At 52.4% G+C, this 19,255-nt stretch overlaps 1 protein-coding gene and 2 pseudogenes across 1 annotated transcript; 2 read left to right on the top strand and 1 right to left on the bottom strand.

Moving 5' to 3' along the window:
• Positions 1–5,477: 5,477 nt before the first annotated feature.
• Positions 5,478–7,706, top strand: LOC136512837 (glycerol-3-phosphate 2-O-acyltransferase 6-like). Its single transcript, XM_066506849.1, has 2 exons — positions 5,478–6,248; positions 6,661–7,706. Exons 1-2 carry the CDS (start codon positions 5,628–5,630, stop codon positions 7,549–7,551), a joined length of 1,512 nt encoding a protein of 503 aa, XP_066362946.1. The 5' UTR covers positions 5,478–5,627; the 3' UTR covers positions 7,552–7,706.
• A 2,734-nt stretch (positions 7,707–10,440) lies between these two features.
• On the top strand, positions 10,441–12,246 carry LOC136510988 (uncharacterized; annotated as a pseudogene).
• Positions 12,247–13,568: 1,322 nt separating this feature from the next.
• Positions 13,569–15,509, bottom strand: LOC136512838 (uncharacterized acetyltransferase At3g50280-like; annotated as a pseudogene).
• Between the last annotated feature and the right edge of the window lie 3,746 nt (positions 15,510–19,255).

Consider the following 19,255-nt stretch of genomic DNA (forward strand, 5'->3'; position numbering starts at 1 on the left):
ATCGGGAACACGCAGTACAAATTTACTAGTTGGTTGAGGACCCCTCGGTCCGAAACACCGACACCTGTAATCGCTGACATTCGCCTCCCTCCGACCTTTACAATTTAAGTGGCTGTGCAAGGCCAAGTGATTTGTCGGCGTCTCCTGCATTAGAGGATTGAGGAACACCCAAAAATTTATGGAATGGTGCCAACACCAAGAAACTAATATAATAATATGCTGCTAAGATTATGGAATGTTTGCTCTGTGAATTGGGAAAAGAATTCATATCTGACAAAGATAGTAAAAATACTATTTAATCGAAATGAAACCGTAATCAGCATTGCGAAGAATGGCTGGAAACTCGGAATCACTAAATTAAAGGCAACTGAGAGAGAAGCTATTTGTCGGTGTTTCGGACCGAGGGGGTCCTCAACCAACTAGTAAATTTGTACTACATGTTCCCAATCCCGGATGGTGATGCAAAGAGACACAAGGTTTATACTGGTTCAGGCAATCGGTGCCCTACGTCCAGTCTGAGAGATCGATCTGGTATTCCTTGCACCGAAGTGCTTGCAGTAGGGTGTTACAAGCTGGGTGAGAGAGGGAGCTAGTCCCAGGTCTCGGCGTGGAGCGGTGCGGGCTGCTTGAGACGTTGCTCTCAGGCAGCGGGGGAGCGTGCGTGAATTGAGTGAGTGCGTTTGCGTGTGCGGGCCGGTGTGGTCTCCATCTATAGAAACGGCCATGGCTGCTTCCTTTTATAGCCGCAAGGAGGGAGCCAGGAGTACATGAGAGAGCTACATGTGGAGCCTTAGCAAGGAAGGAAGATCTAGTACTGTGGCCTATTCTTGTAGCAGCATAGTGTCGGGAATGGCAATTGGTACTTGATCACTGGTGCGTCATGCCGGCCATGCCCGAGGCTGTTGAAGTCGCAGGAGTCCTCGTTGACGTTTAGTCAGCATGGCCTCCGCTGTAGGTGACATGCCGTGCCTTGTGAATTTTTGACTTGGTGGCGCGCCGAGGCCTGGCAGGTGTTTGTGGCTGACCGCGTCGAGGCCTAATTTGCCGAGGCCCGGGAGGTGACCTAAGTATGATGCGGGGGCCTCGGTGGTCAGCGTCATACCCGGTTTAGGTGGAAAAGTGCCGGGCGTGTGGCCGCATGGCATGGTAACCCCTGCACCGTCAGTATGGGATGGAAAAAAAGGAGATTTGACCGTTGTCCCATCGCTCCTGTTGCTGTACCCTGCTGGTCGTGGCTGACGTAGCAGGTGCAGTCAGGCGCATTAAATGGATGGGACAGCCTGCCAGAGGGACCGCCGAGGCAAGAGGGCCTCGGCGGGGCGAATCGGAGAATCGGTAACCCGGCCGAGGCCTCGGCGGGGCGAATCGGGGAATCGGCCGAGGCCTCGGCGAGAGGGCCTCGGCAAGAGGGCCTCGGCGAGAGGGCCTCGGCGGGGCGAATCGGAGAATCGGCCGAGGCCCCGTGGTTGTCCTTTGGCTTTGATACCTGTAAGGTCTAAGCAATCTTTTTGGTTCTTGCTTAGGGTACCCCTTTTTATGGTATCCGACACTATTGATTCACGACGGGATACGTGGCGCAGGTCGAGGTCGTGGCGGCAGAAGCCTACAAACATGGGTAGGCAGTATTAGCATAGCAACCAGTATTAGCAAGCATACTCCTTTTGGACATTTCATCGAGCACTGCAATGGCACATAACAGCAAGGGCTGAGGAGACAGCAGTTGGGGACCATGGAGTGATGGAGAGGAAGGAGAACGCAGGGAAGAGACGATGGCAGGGCAGGCACAGGCGAAGACGAAGATGAACCCACGAAATCGACGGCCACTGAAGTGGTGGTAGCGACCAGCGCACAGTGCCGCCTGCACCGTTGCGCCGCCAGGTTTGTGCTCGCCCGTGCGAAGCTTCGCGCACGCCGTGGAGGTCTGGCGGCGCAGCCTGCCGCGCCGCGACGCGCCGGGCCGGGGGAGGAGAGGAAGGGCGGGCGTTAGCGCGGTGACGCTGGCCGACCTGGAGCGGACACGCCGCTGACCGGAGGCAGCGCGGGCATGCAGGAGGCGAGGGCGCAAGGGAGAGAGCCAGGGAGAAGTGGAGGGGGCGGACGTGCGTGGCGCCGTCGCCGTCGTGCAGCTCGCTGGGCCAGGCGGGGGGTGCAGCGGCAGTGGCTGGATGGCCGGGCGAGGTCGCCGTGTCTCGCGCCGCCATTTAGCCGGCGCTTGCACCGCTGCCCCACGCTCCATTCTCCGCCCGTGCCCCACTCGATTTGCCCGCTCCAAGTGCTGCCGGCGTTGCCTGCTCAACCCGTGCCTCAATGCCTGCGGGGGAGAAGGGAGGAGGTGCAGGAGACGATGGAGCAGCGGGACGAGGGAGACGCGCGGGCACCGTGCTCAACCTGTGCCTTAGTGCCTGCGGGGGAGAAGGGAGGAGGGGCAGGGGACGATGGAGCAGCGGGAGGAGGGAGACGCGCCGACGCCGGGGACGGGACGGGTTGTCCGCCGAGCGGGTTCGCGAACAATCGCGACCTTCCGGGTTCGTGACTTAATGGGTTGGAGACCCGTGACGAGCCCGATCCAACGGTCCATATCGTGTTTCCGCCGGATCCAACGGTTTGCTAGTTAACAGGTGACGTGGCCCTGGCTGGTGCCCGCGGTTTGGGTGCAGGATTCAAATTAAGAGATGCTCCCTGTCTCATCAGCGCCGATAAGCCCATACAATTACAAAGGTCGGATACAGGTCGAGGAGACTGATCGAGAAGATAATTTGGTGGTCATGAGTAAGGTCCCCCGGGAGGCGGGAGGCCGGGACCATGTTTTCATTCTGAATTAAATCTGCCAGCCTAATTTAGATTGTTCCAAGCATCTCTAGCGGTTCTGTCCTGAATTGATCAGGATTGGATCCAACCAAGTGCAAGGGGACAGGAATGTAGCGATTGGATCTCACGGTCACAGTACCCGCCAGCCGCCAGGCACCACACACCAGCGCAATGCAAAAGATACAAAAGGATCACTGCACTGAATTTAATATGCCAGGTGTCATCAAGAATTAAGCAAGAACGTTCGGCGCCAGAAGAGTTCTACGACGAGTCTGGCAACTTCTTCTCACGGCCATCTCCTCTACAGATCTTGCTATTCCAGGTCACTCAAGGACCAACTTGAAGGACCGTGTGGTCACACGCTTAATGTGTTGTATTACCTGTGTAATTAGTGTACAAAATAAGAACTGTGCATAAGAATGTGACGAATAGGGATGGCAACTTATCTGCTAACCATGATGCAAATTTCCGGATAATTAATTATATGCAAGATAAATGAATACTAGTTCTTGGGACATTTGAAGAGCTGACGGGAAAACTCCTGAAAGATCATTTCTATTTGGATTAAGTGCAGCAATATTGCAATCTGTTGAGAATAAGTGAATCTGTTTAGGTTACGGTTGTTTGATCTTTTGTTTAGGTTGATACAAGTGTATCTGTTTTCTGATATTCAGTATTGTTATTACCAGTAAACATGAGGTTGGCCATCTAAGATATTTTCCACTGCTAGTGTAACCAAAAGCAATGTTATATTATACTGCATGTAGATTATCGATGTCTTAGTTGTCTGCTATCTCAGAGAAAACAGTGATGTTGCATCCACTGAACTTCACCGTTATAGTTCATTTCCCTTGGGAAGCTTCGTTCGCACCATAGATGTCTTTACCTGCACTGATTCAGTTCTGAACACATGCTCAAATATTATTGATGGGCATGGCTTGAGTTCCTAGATCCCCTCTCTGCCATGTTTACAGACTAACTGGGTTGTGCCACTAAATTTGTGTTTCCTAAATATCCCAATGGGTTGGTGAGTATATAAGAATGGCTTTGACCTCCTTGCGCATACAACAGCCCTATTGAGAGGACAAGAGCCGCAGAACTCTGAAAGAAATGTCTTTTTTGTAATTATGGGTCCATACTCCATAGCCTTTATCTTTTCAATCATGCAGTAGTTTCGTTTTTGTACTGTTTATTTTGACATGCCTAGGAAATAACTGTCAAAAGAATTTATCACTGGCCAGGTTTCTGTTGCAGAGGATAAGAGAGGAGGAAGTAGGGGAAATAGAACTGAAAGACCTTGATTTCACGGAGCTGATAGAACTTTGACTGCGGTCCATCAATTTTAATTTTATTTATGCCGAATATCATATGGAATATTTTAAACATTCCCTATTTATGCCATATTTCCCTGTACTACACTCATTCAGAGTTTTACAAATTACGAGTCTCTCTATAGTCTATATAAGTCAACGTTGTCTGAGATATGATGGATAAATGAGTTCATAGATACTACTAGGGCTTGTTCGCTGGTCTGGACGGTTCAGTCAGCCGGCTGGTCCCCTCACGTGTTACTGTTCATCAAACCAGCCGAACAATATTTTCTCTCATAACAAACCAGCCGGAACAGTGTTTTTCAGCCAAATTTCAGACCAGTGAACGGGGCCTACTAGTGTTATCATTAAAACTTTGCTCAGTTGTTGTCTGATGACTCTCCGAATGCCGGCTGTAATCAAAAACATGCAAAGTCAATGCCGACTGTATTTCTTTTTTTTCTCGAATACGTAAAAGATTTATGTATCATTGTAATTAAGAAGAGTTTAACCGTACAAACAACACGCTTCTGAAGAGCGCGCTAGGTGGTCTCACGGCTAATACTGGACCAACCTAACAAACTGTTACAAACTATGATATTACATAAACGATATATAACCGAACTAAGAGCTCCGCTGCAACCTAAGGAGCTAGGCATCGCCGCTGCTGGTTGCACGACCCTCCTCCACCATCCGAGAAGGGCGCTCTTCTACCCGCTCTACTGTTGGTCGCTGGGAACAGCTCGTCCAAAGCTGCCACGTGGCTTGGCGTCAAGTTCCCTGCGAATATGGCTTCGTATGTTCCCTTGGATGCAGACGACACTGGAGCTGTCGGCGGCACAATGCCCATCCTCTGCATGAGGAGTACATCGCCCCGCTTGGAGGTCGGTATGTGCGCCAATGGCTGCGCGGCAATCCGTCTGCTCCTGATTGGCAGGGACCTTTTGGTTGCCGCCTTCTGCCGTGGCGGAGTGGCGATTAAGGGCGACCTTCGCTTGAGCTGCACCTCCTCGGTAAACCGTGCGAGACGCCGAGCGGCCTCGCGCGGCGTGGGCGTCGCGTTGCTGGGGTCGGTCGTGACTTAGCTATCCGACTGGCCGTCCTTCGTCGGCGTAGAAGGGTCGGGTGTGGCTTGGCCGACCTAATGGCCATCCTGCATCGGTGTAGAAGTACACGCCATATGCTTGGCTGGCTCGAACCCAGGTGGCCAGACCTCACCATCCTCCCCAGGCGCCACAGCACCCGCGGCAACGGGCGGTCCCATCAGTGAAGGCGTGTCTTGCACAGGCGACGACAGAGGAGTAACCGCTGCTCCCGTGTACGTTAAATGGATCGCTGGATCAGCACCAGTTCGATCCATGGTTCAACCATCCCCATCTTTTATCTGCAGCATTCACCGTACCAGATTGACTCGTAACCCTCTTCCATATACATATAGACCATCCCTGCCGCGACGAGGATTCCACCTTCACCAATCACTGCACTCATCTCTGTTCACGTAAGGCAACTATGGTGTCCCGAACCCGAAGGTTCGAGCCGATCGAGCAGTGCGACACCGAGGGGCGGTCGGGCCAGACGGTCGCCGCCGACCTCGACGGCACGCTGCTCCTGTCCCGCAGCGCGTTCCCGTACTACCTCCTCGTGGCGCTGGAGGCCGGCAGCCTCCTCCGCGCCCTGGCGCTCCTCCTGTCCGTGCCCTTGGTGTACCTCACCTACGTCGCCGTGTCCGAGACCCTGGCCGTGCGCGCGTTCCTCTACGTCGCCGTGGCGGGGCTCGAGGCGAGCGACATCGAGGCCGTCGCCCGCACCGTGCTCCCCAGGTTCTACGCCGGCGACGTCCACCCGGAGGGCTGGCGCGTCTTCCGCTCGTTCGGGAGGCGGTGCGTCGTCACCGCCAGCCCGCGGGTGATGGTGGAGCCGTTCGCCAGGGCGTTCCTTGGCGCGGACGTGGTCATCGGGACGGAGATGGAGGTGGGCGAGTCCGGGAAGGCCACGGGGTTCGTCGCCGGGCCCGGGGTGCTCGTCGGCGAGCACAAGAGGCGGGCGGTGGTCAGGGAGTTCGGCGACGCGCTGCCGGACGTCGGCATGGGGGATCGCGAGAGCGACTTCGACTTCATGTCCATCTGCAAGGTAGAGTATAGCTTCTTCAGCTGCGTGTGTTCTCAGCTTCTGATTGAATGCATTCTACTGTACAGTTTGCTGCTAAAATTGTACAAAGCTGGATGACGGCTTAGTGCATCATGCACACGGCCGAAGGAATTATGAGATGTGATCGTACGATTTTTTTTAGAGTACTGTCTGTAAGTACCATGCAATGCCTCGACCACTAGATCTCAAATCTGCAAATTGCAATCTCAGACATCGATGAGACATGCACCAATTGTACGTACAAACAGTAGTTGGTTTGGTTGTCCGCATGCACGAGATAAGGACGCTGTGCTGTCACTGGTCCTGCAGGACTTTCTGGAAATGGGTAATTGGGTAATTGCTGTCACAGCTGATCGCTACTGTCCGTTGTGCTAATGGTGTCGCGTGAGTGCAGGAGGCGTACATGGTAACACGACAGAAGTACCGCGCGCTGCCCCGGGAGCAGCTTCAGAGCCGGGTCATCCTCCACGACGGCCGCCTGGCCCGGCGACCGACGGCGACCAACACGCTTCTCACTTTCCTGTGGATGCCGCTCGGCTTCGCGCTCGCGCTGATGCGCGTGCATCTCCACCTGCTCCTCCCGGTGCGCGCCCTCTCCTACGCCTATAAGCTTATGGGCGTCAAGCTGGTGGTGCGCGGCAACCGGCCGCCGCCGTCCAAGAAGGGCGGCCGGCCGGGGGTGCTCTTCGTGTGCAACCACCGCACCACGCTCGACCCTGTCGCGGTGGCCGTCGCGCTGGGCCGCAAGGTGAGATGGGTCACGGACGGCGCCTCCAGCAGGTTCTCGGAGCCCGGGTCGCCTGTCATGACAGGCGTGGCGCTGCCCGTGCCCAGCCGCGAGAGCGACGACGCGGGCGCCGCTGCCCGCATCCGGCGGCTGCTCGAGGAGGGAGACGACGTCATCATCTTCCCCGAGGGCACCATCTGCCGCGAGCCGTTCCTGCTGCGGTTCGGCGCGCTCTTCGCTGAGGTCACCGACCGCATCGTGCCCGTGGCCATCGACGCTAGGGAGGGCATGTTCCACGGGTCCACGGCGCGCGGGCTCACGAGAATGGATCCCTACTTCTTTTTCATGAACCCACGGCCGACGTACGAGGTCACGTTCCTGAATCAGCTTCCAAGGGAGCTCACCTGCGGCGGCGGGAGGTCGCCGGTCGAGGTGGCCAACTACGTCCAGGAGGTCCTGGCGGCGCAGCTTAGATTCGACTGCATTTGCACCAGCAAGTGCAAAAACGGGATGGTCTCCGGCTCCGACGGTTGCGTGGTGTTGAAAGAGGTGGACTAGGGGAGACAGAGCACGCAACAACTTACTGTTAATTGCCGTGCGTTGAGAGTTGAGAGTGGTGATCAATCCATGGTTTCACATTTTCCGTTGATGTCTGTGATAAGAACCATATGTCTACATATATGAGGGCCAGGTTTCAAATAGAGAGACATCTTTTATACAAACAGTGTTTATAGCTAGCTAACAACTAACAAGAAAGCAAGGCAACACCCGTCCCACTAGCTTAAAGGTTGATTATGTTCCTTAAGAGCACTCCAAATCTATATATCTGTTTTCTAATTAATTAATTAATTAATTAAAAAGAGTACCTCATAATCTGATATTTATCAAATAAAACAATAGCTAGTACAGAAGGACAACGTAACACAAAACAACATCTTAAAAAATAAGAGTACATCAAAGACCAAATTGGAGCTTAAAATAAAAGCACTCTTTCTTCGATTGTTTGCCGCTCGTTGGAGCTTAAAAATCACACGCTTCCTAGAGTGCAGGCGCCTGAAAAAGGAGAACCAAAGGCACTTCACAACGGAAAGGAAACAAACCAAGGAAGAAGCAGCTCCAAAGTCATCTGATTTAGATCCAATGAATAAAAATCATTGCCTGATTAGATGCAAAATTCAGACACCTGACATATAGCAGGTCTCTGAAAATCACACTGAAACAACAAGGGAAAGAACCCCTCTTGTGGTTTTACATGTGTTGTGGATAACAAACTCATGGCCGACCAATGTTGTTTGTTTATATGGATTGCAGCAACCGTAAACAAATTCAAATATCCTTGGTCGATACTCTATGCGTGCCAATCTCAGTGGCCCTTCACCAACGTTATCATACATTGGCAACGTAAGAAGAGGTTGGAGAAGAATTATTCAAATTCGCTATCAACCATACCATATATAGGCAAGAAAAAAAAAACTAATAAACTTAGGGCGTTATGAGTGTCCGGACATCCGTAGCTGCTCCAAAATATTGGACGCCTCCGGTCCTTTGTGCGGGAGGCCGCGCTGCACGTGAAAAGGCATGTGTCGTCTGTTTTCGCGCGCGCCACTGTGTGGACCCCACGCTGCGTACCACCCTACCATCACGCTCGCTCTGCTTTCCCTGACCACCGTGCCTGCAGGCAGAAACCCATGTGGGTCCCAGTCACCTGCCCCTGGCTGTGGATGTTGCGCCGCGGATGCGTCTACCGGCCTTAGGAGCCTGCACGGTGACCCACGCCGCCTCCCCAGCAGCTGCACCAGGCGACTGTGGCAGTTGGGTCCCATTGCAACATGTGCAATACCCGACCTATTTTTGCAACATCCAGACGAACACACTTACAACTTACGTCCGAAATAGCTGAAACACTTGCAAAAACACCAGAAAAACTTGAAAACATGTGTGTAGCCCTTGCAAACATATGTAAACATCCAGATGAAATACCTGCAACACTTGCATATATACAGCGACGGAGCTACCGGCCGGTCAAGCCGGGCTCCAGCCCGGGCTACCGATTCTAGGTACGTGAAGCCCCCCTTAGCCCTCCCTTAATTTTTTATCTATAATTACATAGATTAGGAAGGGCTAAAACTCTTTTACTTATTGGGCCAATAAGCCAATTAGACAGCACGCACATCAGCCCAAGTCAGGCCCAAGCCTAAGTGGAAACAAACCCTATCAACAGCAACACATCCACCGTAACCCAAGCAGGCAGCAGCCGCATCGTCTTCCTTCCGCCGACCGACACTCCCCATCCCGCATCCCGGCTTCCAGACTTCCCCCGACGCCTCGCCCCTCGGCTCGCCCCGACCTTCCCCATCCGGCGGCGGCCGGCGGTGGCTTCCTGCTCGCGCGGGTCGCTGGACGCAGGCGGGCGCCGTCAGCCACGGCGCTGCGCTCGCCGCCGCAGCGGCGCGGCTCCTGGGCGGCGGCCGGTGGGGGCCAAGCGAGGACGCGAGGTGGGCGGGCGAGCGGGCGCCGGCGGCCGCAGCACGCAGCGCTGTGAAGCTCTTGGGGCAGGGCAGCAGGCGACACCGTGACAGGAAGCAGGAAGGTGATTTTTTAACTGTAAAACAGCTTGAGTACAAGTACAACAGTCCGTGATGCGTGATTGTTTTTTTTATTTATGGTACATTTCAATTTTTAGATCTTCAGTCATCAGCATGTCCAAAAAAACTTTGATAAATTATTATTCAAGTTCAAGTCAGGCTGGTTCAAGTGGCAACAGCTCAACTCCACATACTAATGAGAGCACAAATCAACCAAAGAAACCGAGGGAAGAATTTAGTCATTCAAACCTAATTGTTGACGCTGGACAACGCAAACCAATTGATTGTTATGAACCAGCAATTAGATGCTTTGAGTGGTCGAACCCAACCTCATGAATTTACATTTCCTTCTAAATGTATGTTTGGTCAATGGAGATCATTTTAAAAGACTTGGTTTGATGAATTTGATTGGCTAGAGTATAGTGAGTCCAAGGATGCTGCTTATTGCTTATATTGCTATCTTTTCTTTAATTCGGGAAAGGCTGAAAAATTTGGGAGTTCTGTCTTTGCACATCAAGGTTATACAAATTGGAAGAATGCTAAGGATACTTTTCATAAGCACAGTGCTTCCAAGGCTCATACGGAGGCTAGACTGAAGTGTGATGATTTTATGAACCAAAGGACAAGTGTGGGTCGAAGAATAGTTGAGGTAAGCACGGAGGAAGAAAAACAATATGAGATTCGTCTGACATCATCTTTAGATGTTGCAAGATTTCTCATATATCAAGGGCAACCTTTTCGTGGAGATGATGAGAGTTCTACTTCCCTCAACAAGGGTATGTTCAGAGAGATGGTTGATTGGTATAAAGATAAGGTAGATATAGTCAATGATGCATATGAAAAAGGTTCTAAAAATTGCTAGATGATATCTCCTGATATACAAAAGGATCTTGCAAAAGCTTGTGCAGAGGAAGTCACAGCTGTTAGTATGGAAGAGATTCAAGGTAGAAAATTCTCAGTGCTTATTGATGAGTCCCGGGATGTATCAATAAAAGAGCAAATGGCAGTGATTCTAAGGTTAGTACTCCATAATTGCAATTTTGTGCACATATTTTATTACAATTATTTCTACAATTATACTAACACATAAACAAATGTAGGTTTGTGAATGATAAAGGGCAAGTGGTGGAGAGATTTCTTGGACTTCAGCATGTTCAGAGTTGTACAGCTATCGCATTGAAAGAAGCTTTGGTTGGTATGCTTTCAAGTCACAATTTGTCTATCTCCATGCTTCGTGGGCAAGGGTATGATGGAGCTTCTAATATGAGAGGTGAATTTAATGGGCAAGGGTATGATTCGTGATGAAAATCCTTATGCTTTCTATGTGCATTGTTTTGCACATCAATTGCAACTAGTGGTTGTTGCTGTTTCGACTTCTAGTGCAGACATTGCAGATTTTTTTAACTATGTTCCTTTAATAGTCACCAATGTGGGTGCATCTTGTATGAGAAAAGATGTCTTGCTTGCAAAGCATCATGATGTGTTGCTAGAAAAGATTGAGAAGGGTGAGACTATGACTGGAAGAGGTTTAAATCAAGAAAGTAGCCTAGCTAGGCCTGGAGATACTAGATGGGGTTCACATCTTAAAACTTTGCTTCGCATTTTGGTGATGTGGGAGGCTATCATAGATGTGCTTGAGATAGTGAAGAAAGATTCTGTTATACCAAGAAATAACGGTGGAGCTTTAGGTTTAATTGAGAAAATGGAGAGCTTTCATTTTGTGTTCATCCTGCATTTGATGATACATTTGTTGAGCATGACAGATATTTTGTCACAAGCTTTGCAAAGGAAGGATCAAGACATAGTTGAAGCAATGCATTTGATCACAGATACGAAAGATAGCTTGCAGGATATGAGGGAAAATGGATGGGAGCCATTACTCAAAAAAGTGATAACATTCTGTGAGAAGAATGAGATTGAAGTGCCAGATATGGATAAGGAAATAAATGTTAGAGGGACACCTAGAAGAAGAAAGCAAAAGGTAACAAACATGCATTACTATCATGTTGAGCTTTTTCTAGTCGCCATTGATGCCATCTTGACTGAGATGAATCACCGGTTTAGTGAAGTTAGTTCAGAGTTATTAGTATGTATGGCTGCTTTTAACCCAAGGAACTCCTTCTCTAATTTTGATGTGAACAAACTTGTGAGGCTTGCTGAAATTTATGCCAAGGATTTTGATATTGGTGAACTTGCTGTTTTGCCAAATAATCTTACACAGTTTGTCAACCGTGCTAGAAGAACTCCGGACTTTCTTGGATGCACTGAGCTTGGAAAAGTTGCTGAAATTTTGGTCAAGACTAACATGCACACATCTTATAAATTGGTTTATCGTCTCATTGAGCTAATCTTGATACTACCGGTGGCAACAGCTTCAGTTGAGAGGATATTTTCAGCCTTGAACATTATAAAGATAGATTTGCGTAATAAAATGGGTGATGAATGGCTCAATGACTTGATGATATGCTATACTGAGAAGGAGATATTTAGAAAGATTGATAATGAAAATATCAAAAAACGGTTTCAAGAGATGAAAAAGCGTCGTATGTTATTGCCTAAAAAAGTAGTGGTACGCTCTATTCTCTTCTAAATTCATAATTTGGAGGTCCATATATGTTTGACTAATCAATTCTGTCTATTTGTGTAGGTTGCTACTTCGGAGGAATAATGTGGGGGCAACGTCACGCTCTGTTTCTTAGTTTGGCAATTGGGCCTTTTGATATGTATGAACGGCATCCTTTTTTTCATGTTGTATTTTGTGAATTTCGTCGTTAGTCGACATTTTCAATATAAGATTGATTAAGCTATTATATATTTGTCTATTGTGAGGGGTCATAGATAGTAGAGTTAAGTTGCCATAGACTTTCGTTTAGCCCGACCTAAATTTTTTCCTGGCTTCGTTGCTGCATATATATGCAACATATAGATCTATTTTTGCAACATCCAAGTAAAAAGACACTTGAAACATACGTCTGAAACAGATGAAACATTTGGAACATACACTTGAAACATAAGTGTATAGACATTGCAACATGTGCAACATCCCGATCTGCTTTTGGAACATCAATATAAATATTTGCAACATAGCTCTGAAACATGAGAAGCACTTGAAACGTACGCTTGTAACATGTGCTTTCAGTGCAACATCTACTTGTTGCTTGGACGAATGGAGGCTTGTCGGCACGCAGAGCTCGATGCCGGCACGGAGATCGACGATGGCGCATAGTGGGGGTGCAGCGGGTGGGGCAGGTGCAATGCTCGCGGTGAGCGACCCTCGCGTTGGAGAAGGCTGCGGTGGGCGGGCGGGGTGCGGTGCCCGCGGCACGACGCCCCTGCGTTGGAGAAAGGCTGCGGCGGACGGGGTGCGGTGCCCGTGGCACGACACCCTGCGCTGGGGAAAGGTCGCGACAGATGGGGCACGGTGCCTGCGGCGGGCGAGCGCAGATAGGAGTGAGTGACACGGGTGGGACGCGTGACAAGCAGGAGCAAGCGGCGCAGACTGGGAAGGGCGGTATTTGGACAGACGGACGCCCTGAGAAGAGCATTATGGATAAACTTAATCTATAAAGAGAGCAGGTCTCCACTTTTTTGACCGCCGGCAAGGGAGAAACAAGGGTGGGCAGAGATTACGCTGTTTGGTGAGCTGCATTTTACTTGAACTACTGTCTAAAAATGCAATATATTTGCCCAACTAAAATGTTGTATGTGACCCTATCTCAGTGCTTAGGATAAGAGAGAGAAAAATCTACAAGTATCTATCACTGTCCTTGTCTCAAGAATTTCACAAGAATTAACTTAATTTAACATGAGAAATCCTTGATTAATAAAAAACTCCACGTTCTAAACGGGCCTAAAAACCATAATCCACCTATCATAACCGTTTTGGCACCCCGGCTCGGAGTCGGAGGCCATAACTACTGCTGCTAGCCTACAACGGCATCATCACAAGGAAACAGCAGAACATCATCTCTACATGGTCACTCAAACTCATTCAAGCTGACAAGCATTTGGTATCTTCTGGAACTGGAAGGGTACAAATCCAGTAACTATATGGAGCTCCGCAGCAACATGCCATGCCACGCATCAGGCGCTTCACTCTGTCACCGTGTCACGGTGCAGGGGAGGACACGTACTGCAAGAACTCCTCGTCGAGGAGGAGACGAGCCATGGTGTCTGGCGCGAGGCACACCTCCACGTCGACGCTACCGTCCCCCGCCTGGCCGGGGAACGCGGACATCTTGCCGTCGATTTTGTTCGCGCGGTCGCTCCGCACGGCGAGCGCGCGGCCCCACCCGAAAGTCGTTCCCGTCGTACATCGGGAACCGAGGCGAGCTCCCCATCGTGAGCGCCGCGCCGTCGGGGTTGCCCAGCGGGAAGCAACGGGGCGCGGCCTCCCACTCCGCCGCGGCGCGCCGGATGGCGCCGTCCTCGTGCGACGTCACGGTGGCGTGCAGCCGGGCCGCCGCCCAGCCCAGATCGTTGGACGCCAGCTCGGCCACGGTCGCCGTCGTCGCCACGCTCTGGATTGCGTTGCCGAAGTAGAGCGGGGAGATCGCCGGGCGCAGACGGTGCCGGCAGTTCACGGCCATGCGGAACGTCGTCGTCTTGTCGTCAGCCAACAGCCGCCGCGCGCGCGTCACGGCCCTCCACATGTGCGCTCACAGAGATTGGAACGATGAGATTTCAGAGGAACAACGCCCATGAAGTCTGGAGTCATGCATGAGCTTGCCGTTAGCCTCGGCGTCTTGATGACCTGTTCTTTTCGAGTGGTTTGCCGTCGCCTTCAGCTCCCGGATCGCGCGGCACTGAAGTGGAGAATCCGCTCGCGGAGCGGCGCCTCGGCGTCGAACGTGACGGCCGGGTCCACGCCTCCGGGGAAGCGTAGGACGGCGGTGGAGTCGCCAAAGAAGTTGCGGCGGAAATCGGGCTCCTGGATCGGCGCGCCGCGGCACAGCCCCGCCCACGTGTTGAAGAAGTGCCAGAAGAAGGTGCCATCCACGACGGCGTGGTTGGCGACGAAGCCGACGAACACGGCGCCGTCGCCGAGCACGGTGAGCTGGAACGACGTGAGCGGGCGCGCGTGGCCGCCGTAGCTCACCGTCCGGTCCATGGGGAACAGGGCATTCCTGAGACCGGTCGGCATGGTGAGCTAGGAAGTCGCCACGCGACAGGGACGGCGCGACGGCGTGGTAGAACTCGACGGCCGCGTCGTCGCCGCCGCCGCACCGTATCACGATGCTGTCGTCGTGGAGCGTGACGAGGCGGCCGGCGAGCGCAGGGAAGATGCCGAGCGCGCGGGAGAGCGCCGTCACGAGCGACGACACCAGCGAGGCCGTCGTGAGCACGCCGGGAGGCGGCGGAGGGAAGAAGAACCCCTTCTGGATGTAGTGGCACGATAGCATCGGCATGTCGGACACCGAGAGCCTGAGGTCTCCTCCGACCGGCGCCGACGCGCCGGCAGGCCGAACCGTCTGCTTCGAGACGACAGAGATGGCCGCCGGCGCGCGCACGTCCTTGCGAACCATTCCGTTTGGCGCGATGGCTGGGGACGCGGCGACGGCCGAGGCAGCCTCCACCAAGCAGGCATCGGCGGATATCGGTGGCGCCATCCTCGGACTGTAATTGTAGTGTGGTGATGCGTGGTGCCGAGGACCTTATATAGGCATCCAGAGAGCTTGGATTCGTGCACCTGCACTTGTCCAATTGCATCTCGACTGTTCATGTCGTGTTCTTGGGCCCATTTCCATGGAGCTTCAGCTTGAGCCTACCGATCAGGGAGTTGAAGATCACCCAAGATCCAACGGAGCAGCCAACCAAACACAAGTATCTGTATCTGAGGACCTGCACCTTTTTTTTTTGCGAGGAGGACATGGACATGCAACGGCCTGCTTTTGGTTGCTGTGCCTTTTTTTTTTCTCGTAGCCTAGGCGAACCGGGTGGAAATGGAACGGCTGTTGCACGCACGTGGTCCACCGCGCCGCCACAAGGCGCCAGGGCTCGGGAAATTTCGTATCCCCGCGACGGTGCGGCGTTGCTGTCATCCTGTCACGGGCTGGAGGCTGGCCGTGGCCGTGCGGGAGCGGGAGGGGGAGAGCACGGAGGCACGGAGCAGAGCACTGGACGCGGACAGACATCAGACAGCGGCCACCGGGGCCGCGGGCGGGGGGCAGCGCCCACGCGCGGCCGAGGGTCGCGGCAGCCGCGGCGGGTGGCAACTTGGCAAGTTGCAGCCCAATTATGATGGGCCCAGAAACTAGCCTTGAGCGCCACCCACGGAACAAACTGACTGAATGGAAGTATGAGGCCTGCTGTCGTGAAGCCTAGAAAGTCGGTGTCACTTACTACGCTTCTAGCCCAAGCAACTCCTAGCCCAGCCTGTTTGCACCTTTGTTTTGTGGCCTGTTCTGCCTCCACTCAAACTTGATACTAAGTATATAATACTCCGATCGCCTCTCAAAAAAAAAAAAGATATATACTCCGATCGCGAACTGCGTAGGCTCGTTCGCTGGTGCGGCAGCACTAGCACCTGCAGCTTTCAAGTGGTAATATCCACAGTTCCGCGCTGCCTCCGTACCGACGCAATCCGCCATCGTTCCTACATCCGTGTCCTACCACGTTGGACGTTGCTGGGCTGCCCACGACAACAGCCAACAGGGCCAGGGCGCAGAGGCTGCCCCACCATGTGTACCGTACCCCGGCAACAAAAGCTGCGAGACAGCCACCATCCCTCCCCTCCGTCCGGTCCCCGCCACTGTCACGAGACCCGCCGGCGGAGCCATATTTGCATGGGCCGACCTAGGACAGCAACAGCCGGCGAGCAGATACGGCGAACCTGGAAACCAATCGATTGGGCGGTTGGCTCATTGGCTGCTGCGAATTTGGCCTTGGAACCGCTTGCATATGCAAAGGCGAAGAAATATCTTCTATGTAACCGGCACAAAACAACTGCAAACTACGGAGTACCATGTACTGGCCTCAATCGTCGGCGACTCGGCGTCGCTGTCGTCGAGCAACCGTGTCATCTGTCATCTCGTTGAGGACGCAACAGATATATGGCCTTCTAGAAGTCGGAACAGCATGGGTATTGGGTAGGGTGGATAACTTTGACGTCTCAGATGGGCCGGTGGCTGGTCTCGTACTGTCTCGTCTGCCCTCCAATGACGTTGTGGCGTTAATGCTAATATGCTATGCTTGAGTTCCTCTTCAGTTGACAAAGACCAAGGCAGCAGGTGTGTAGTTTTTCCCGTCTTCGAGCGGCAGATACTAATGACGGTTCAACGGGGAAACAGTAGTGGTACGGTACCAGATAACAAGTTACACGAATCAACCTCTACAGGCTCTCGACCCGTGGGCCGTGGTAAAAGGTTTGACTCTAACGTGAGGACAGATCTCAGTTAACAGTAGCAGTACCGAACAACAGTTACATAACAGAGCAAACAAATATCACAAACAAAATACATAAAACGTGTTGATGCTTAATTAGGTCAACACACTGGTAAGGAGCTAGATATAGGGCTTAGCCGACTTTTGGTTGGCTGGCGCCTAGGATTGCTCGCATTCGAACCGTGTGCTTCCGGCGATGAGCGCGATACACGATACATGTCACCAGAGGAGGCTAGTTGGGAACGTGATACACAAGATACGCCGACGAGGTCTCTTAAAAGCCAGCGGCTATGGGACGCCCTAGTCGGCCTGGCCGCTCTAGAGCTTCGCCATCGTCGATCCACAAGCAGTTCAACGGCGACGAAGAACGAGGTGAAGAGTAGATGGAAAAGGAGGGTAAAGAGAGATAGTTGATTGATTTTTGTGTGTTTCTTGATTCACTCCTTGAGAGGAATGCAATGGTACAATGTATTCTTTGGTTTAAAGAAGTAAAAAAAAAGAGTTAAATGTATCAGAGATCCATTAACTTGTGACGATGTTTCAGTTAGGTCCATCAACTTTCAAAGTGGTTTTTTGGGTCCATAAACTTTATACGCCGTATCACTTAGATCCATACCTCTCTACATTGGCTTCTCGTGTTGATGTGGATGACCTTGCGGCCTTACCACTGGACGCCATGGAGCTTCGGCTGCGGCCACAGAGAAGATTCAGGAGTCCCCAGGCGTGCACTGCCTCCAGCACAGTCGGCTCTACGTCGACATCGACGTCGGCGCGGCGCGGGTGGCGCGCACCCGGGAGGTGGAGTTCCACCCCACCAGCCCGGCCTGGAACCAGTCGTTTCGTCTGCACTGCGCCTACGCCGCCGCGGTGGTCACCTTCACGGTCAAGAACCAGCACCTCATCGGCGCAGGCGTCCTCGGCGCCGGGTCCGTGCCCGCCGCCCGCGTCGCCTCCGGACAGCCGCTCGAGTGCTGGCTTGACCTCCGCGGTGGTGAGCACGCCCACGAGACGCACACGCCGAGCCTCCGCGTCCGCCTGCACTTCTTTGACGTGGAGCGTGACCCGTACTGGGGCGCCGGCGTCCGCCTCCCCAAATTCGTGGGCGTCAAGCCTGTGTTTTTCCCGGAGCGGACCAACTGCAGCGTCACATGCTAGCCCAGAACGCGCACCTGTCCGACACGTTCGACCCGGGGGTCCGCCTCGACGGCGGGCTGGCATACCGGCCGACGTGGCTGTGGGAGGACCTGTTCGCCGCCATCCGCGGTGCGCGGTGGTTCGTGTACGTCGTAGGGTGGTCGGTGAACACGGAGATCACGCTGGTGCGCGACGCGGGCCGTCGAGAGGTGAACACGGAGATCATGCTGGGCGAGCTACTGAAGCTGTCGCTCTCGACGGCGTCGGTGCGGGAGAAGAGGAATGGCACCGCCGTGGCAAGGTCGTAGCAGGGCACCAGTGAAAGGTCCTTGTGTGGTTTTGGTAATTGAATGACAGCCTAGGTGGACTAATTGTGTTTATGTGAGATACACAGGTGATTAGTCAATAGGTACATGTGTGTGAGCAACATATGCCATGAAGGTAAAAATGGCTTGGAGATGTTGCAAAGCTCACACATGTGGTGATGAAGGAGCTTATTGCACATGAGACATGACATTGAGTCATGTGATCAAGGTGGAGAAGATCAAGACAAGACTTGGCTTGATGGACTAGTTACAAGCGTGAAGGGCAAGTCAAAGGCTTTGGAGTGATGGACCGTGTGGCGGTGAAGCTTGAGCAAGACTTGGCGCCGATGGACGATGGCAATGGTGAAGAGCAAGTGAAGTCAAGATCGATGAACCAATATGATCACATGATGATATGAAGTGGATCATATCATTGTTGATCATGTTGGTGCATGTGTTGCATCAACATTGGAGATGGAATGGAATGCGCAAGGCAAAGGTATAACCTAGGGCATTTCATTTCACCAGTCATAGGTGTGTAGAGAAGTTGATGACTAGGTTTAGGATAGATGGCCATACTATCAAGAGGAGCAAACTTGTTTGCATATCGGTCATCTATGTGCCACTCGAGTGATCTAACTTTGCATTGTCGCTAGGATTGAGTGGCGTGACAAGTTGAGTGGCTAACATCCTTTGGGAAATGATTGTGAAAAGCTAACACACATACACATAGTGGTGTACACTTGGTGGTGTTGGCACATTTACAAAGGAGATGAACTTGGAGTTGATGTGGATCAACTCGATGAAGAAACAGAGATGAGAAAGGTCCCACAGAGTGGACCGGACTCTGGTCAT

Source organism: Miscanthus floridulus, chromosome 16 (assembly GCF_019320115.1).
Source record: "Miscanthus floridulus cultivar M001 chromosome 16, ASM1932011v1, whole genome shotgun sequence".
NCBI lineage: Eukaryota > Viridiplantae > Streptophyta > Magnoliopsida > Poales > Poaceae > Miscanthus > Miscanthus floridulus.

Excerpts from the sequence above, each read along its gene's own strand:
- LOC136512837 (XM_066506849.1), top strand. The coding sequence starts at position 5,628 with ATGGTGTCCCGAACCCGAAGGTTCGAGCCGATCGAGCAGTGCGACACC. Across the intron at positions 6,249-6,660 it reads ACTTCATGTCCATCTGCAAG|GAGGCGTACATGGTAACACG; the intron begins GTAGAGTATAGC and ends GCGTGAGTGCAG.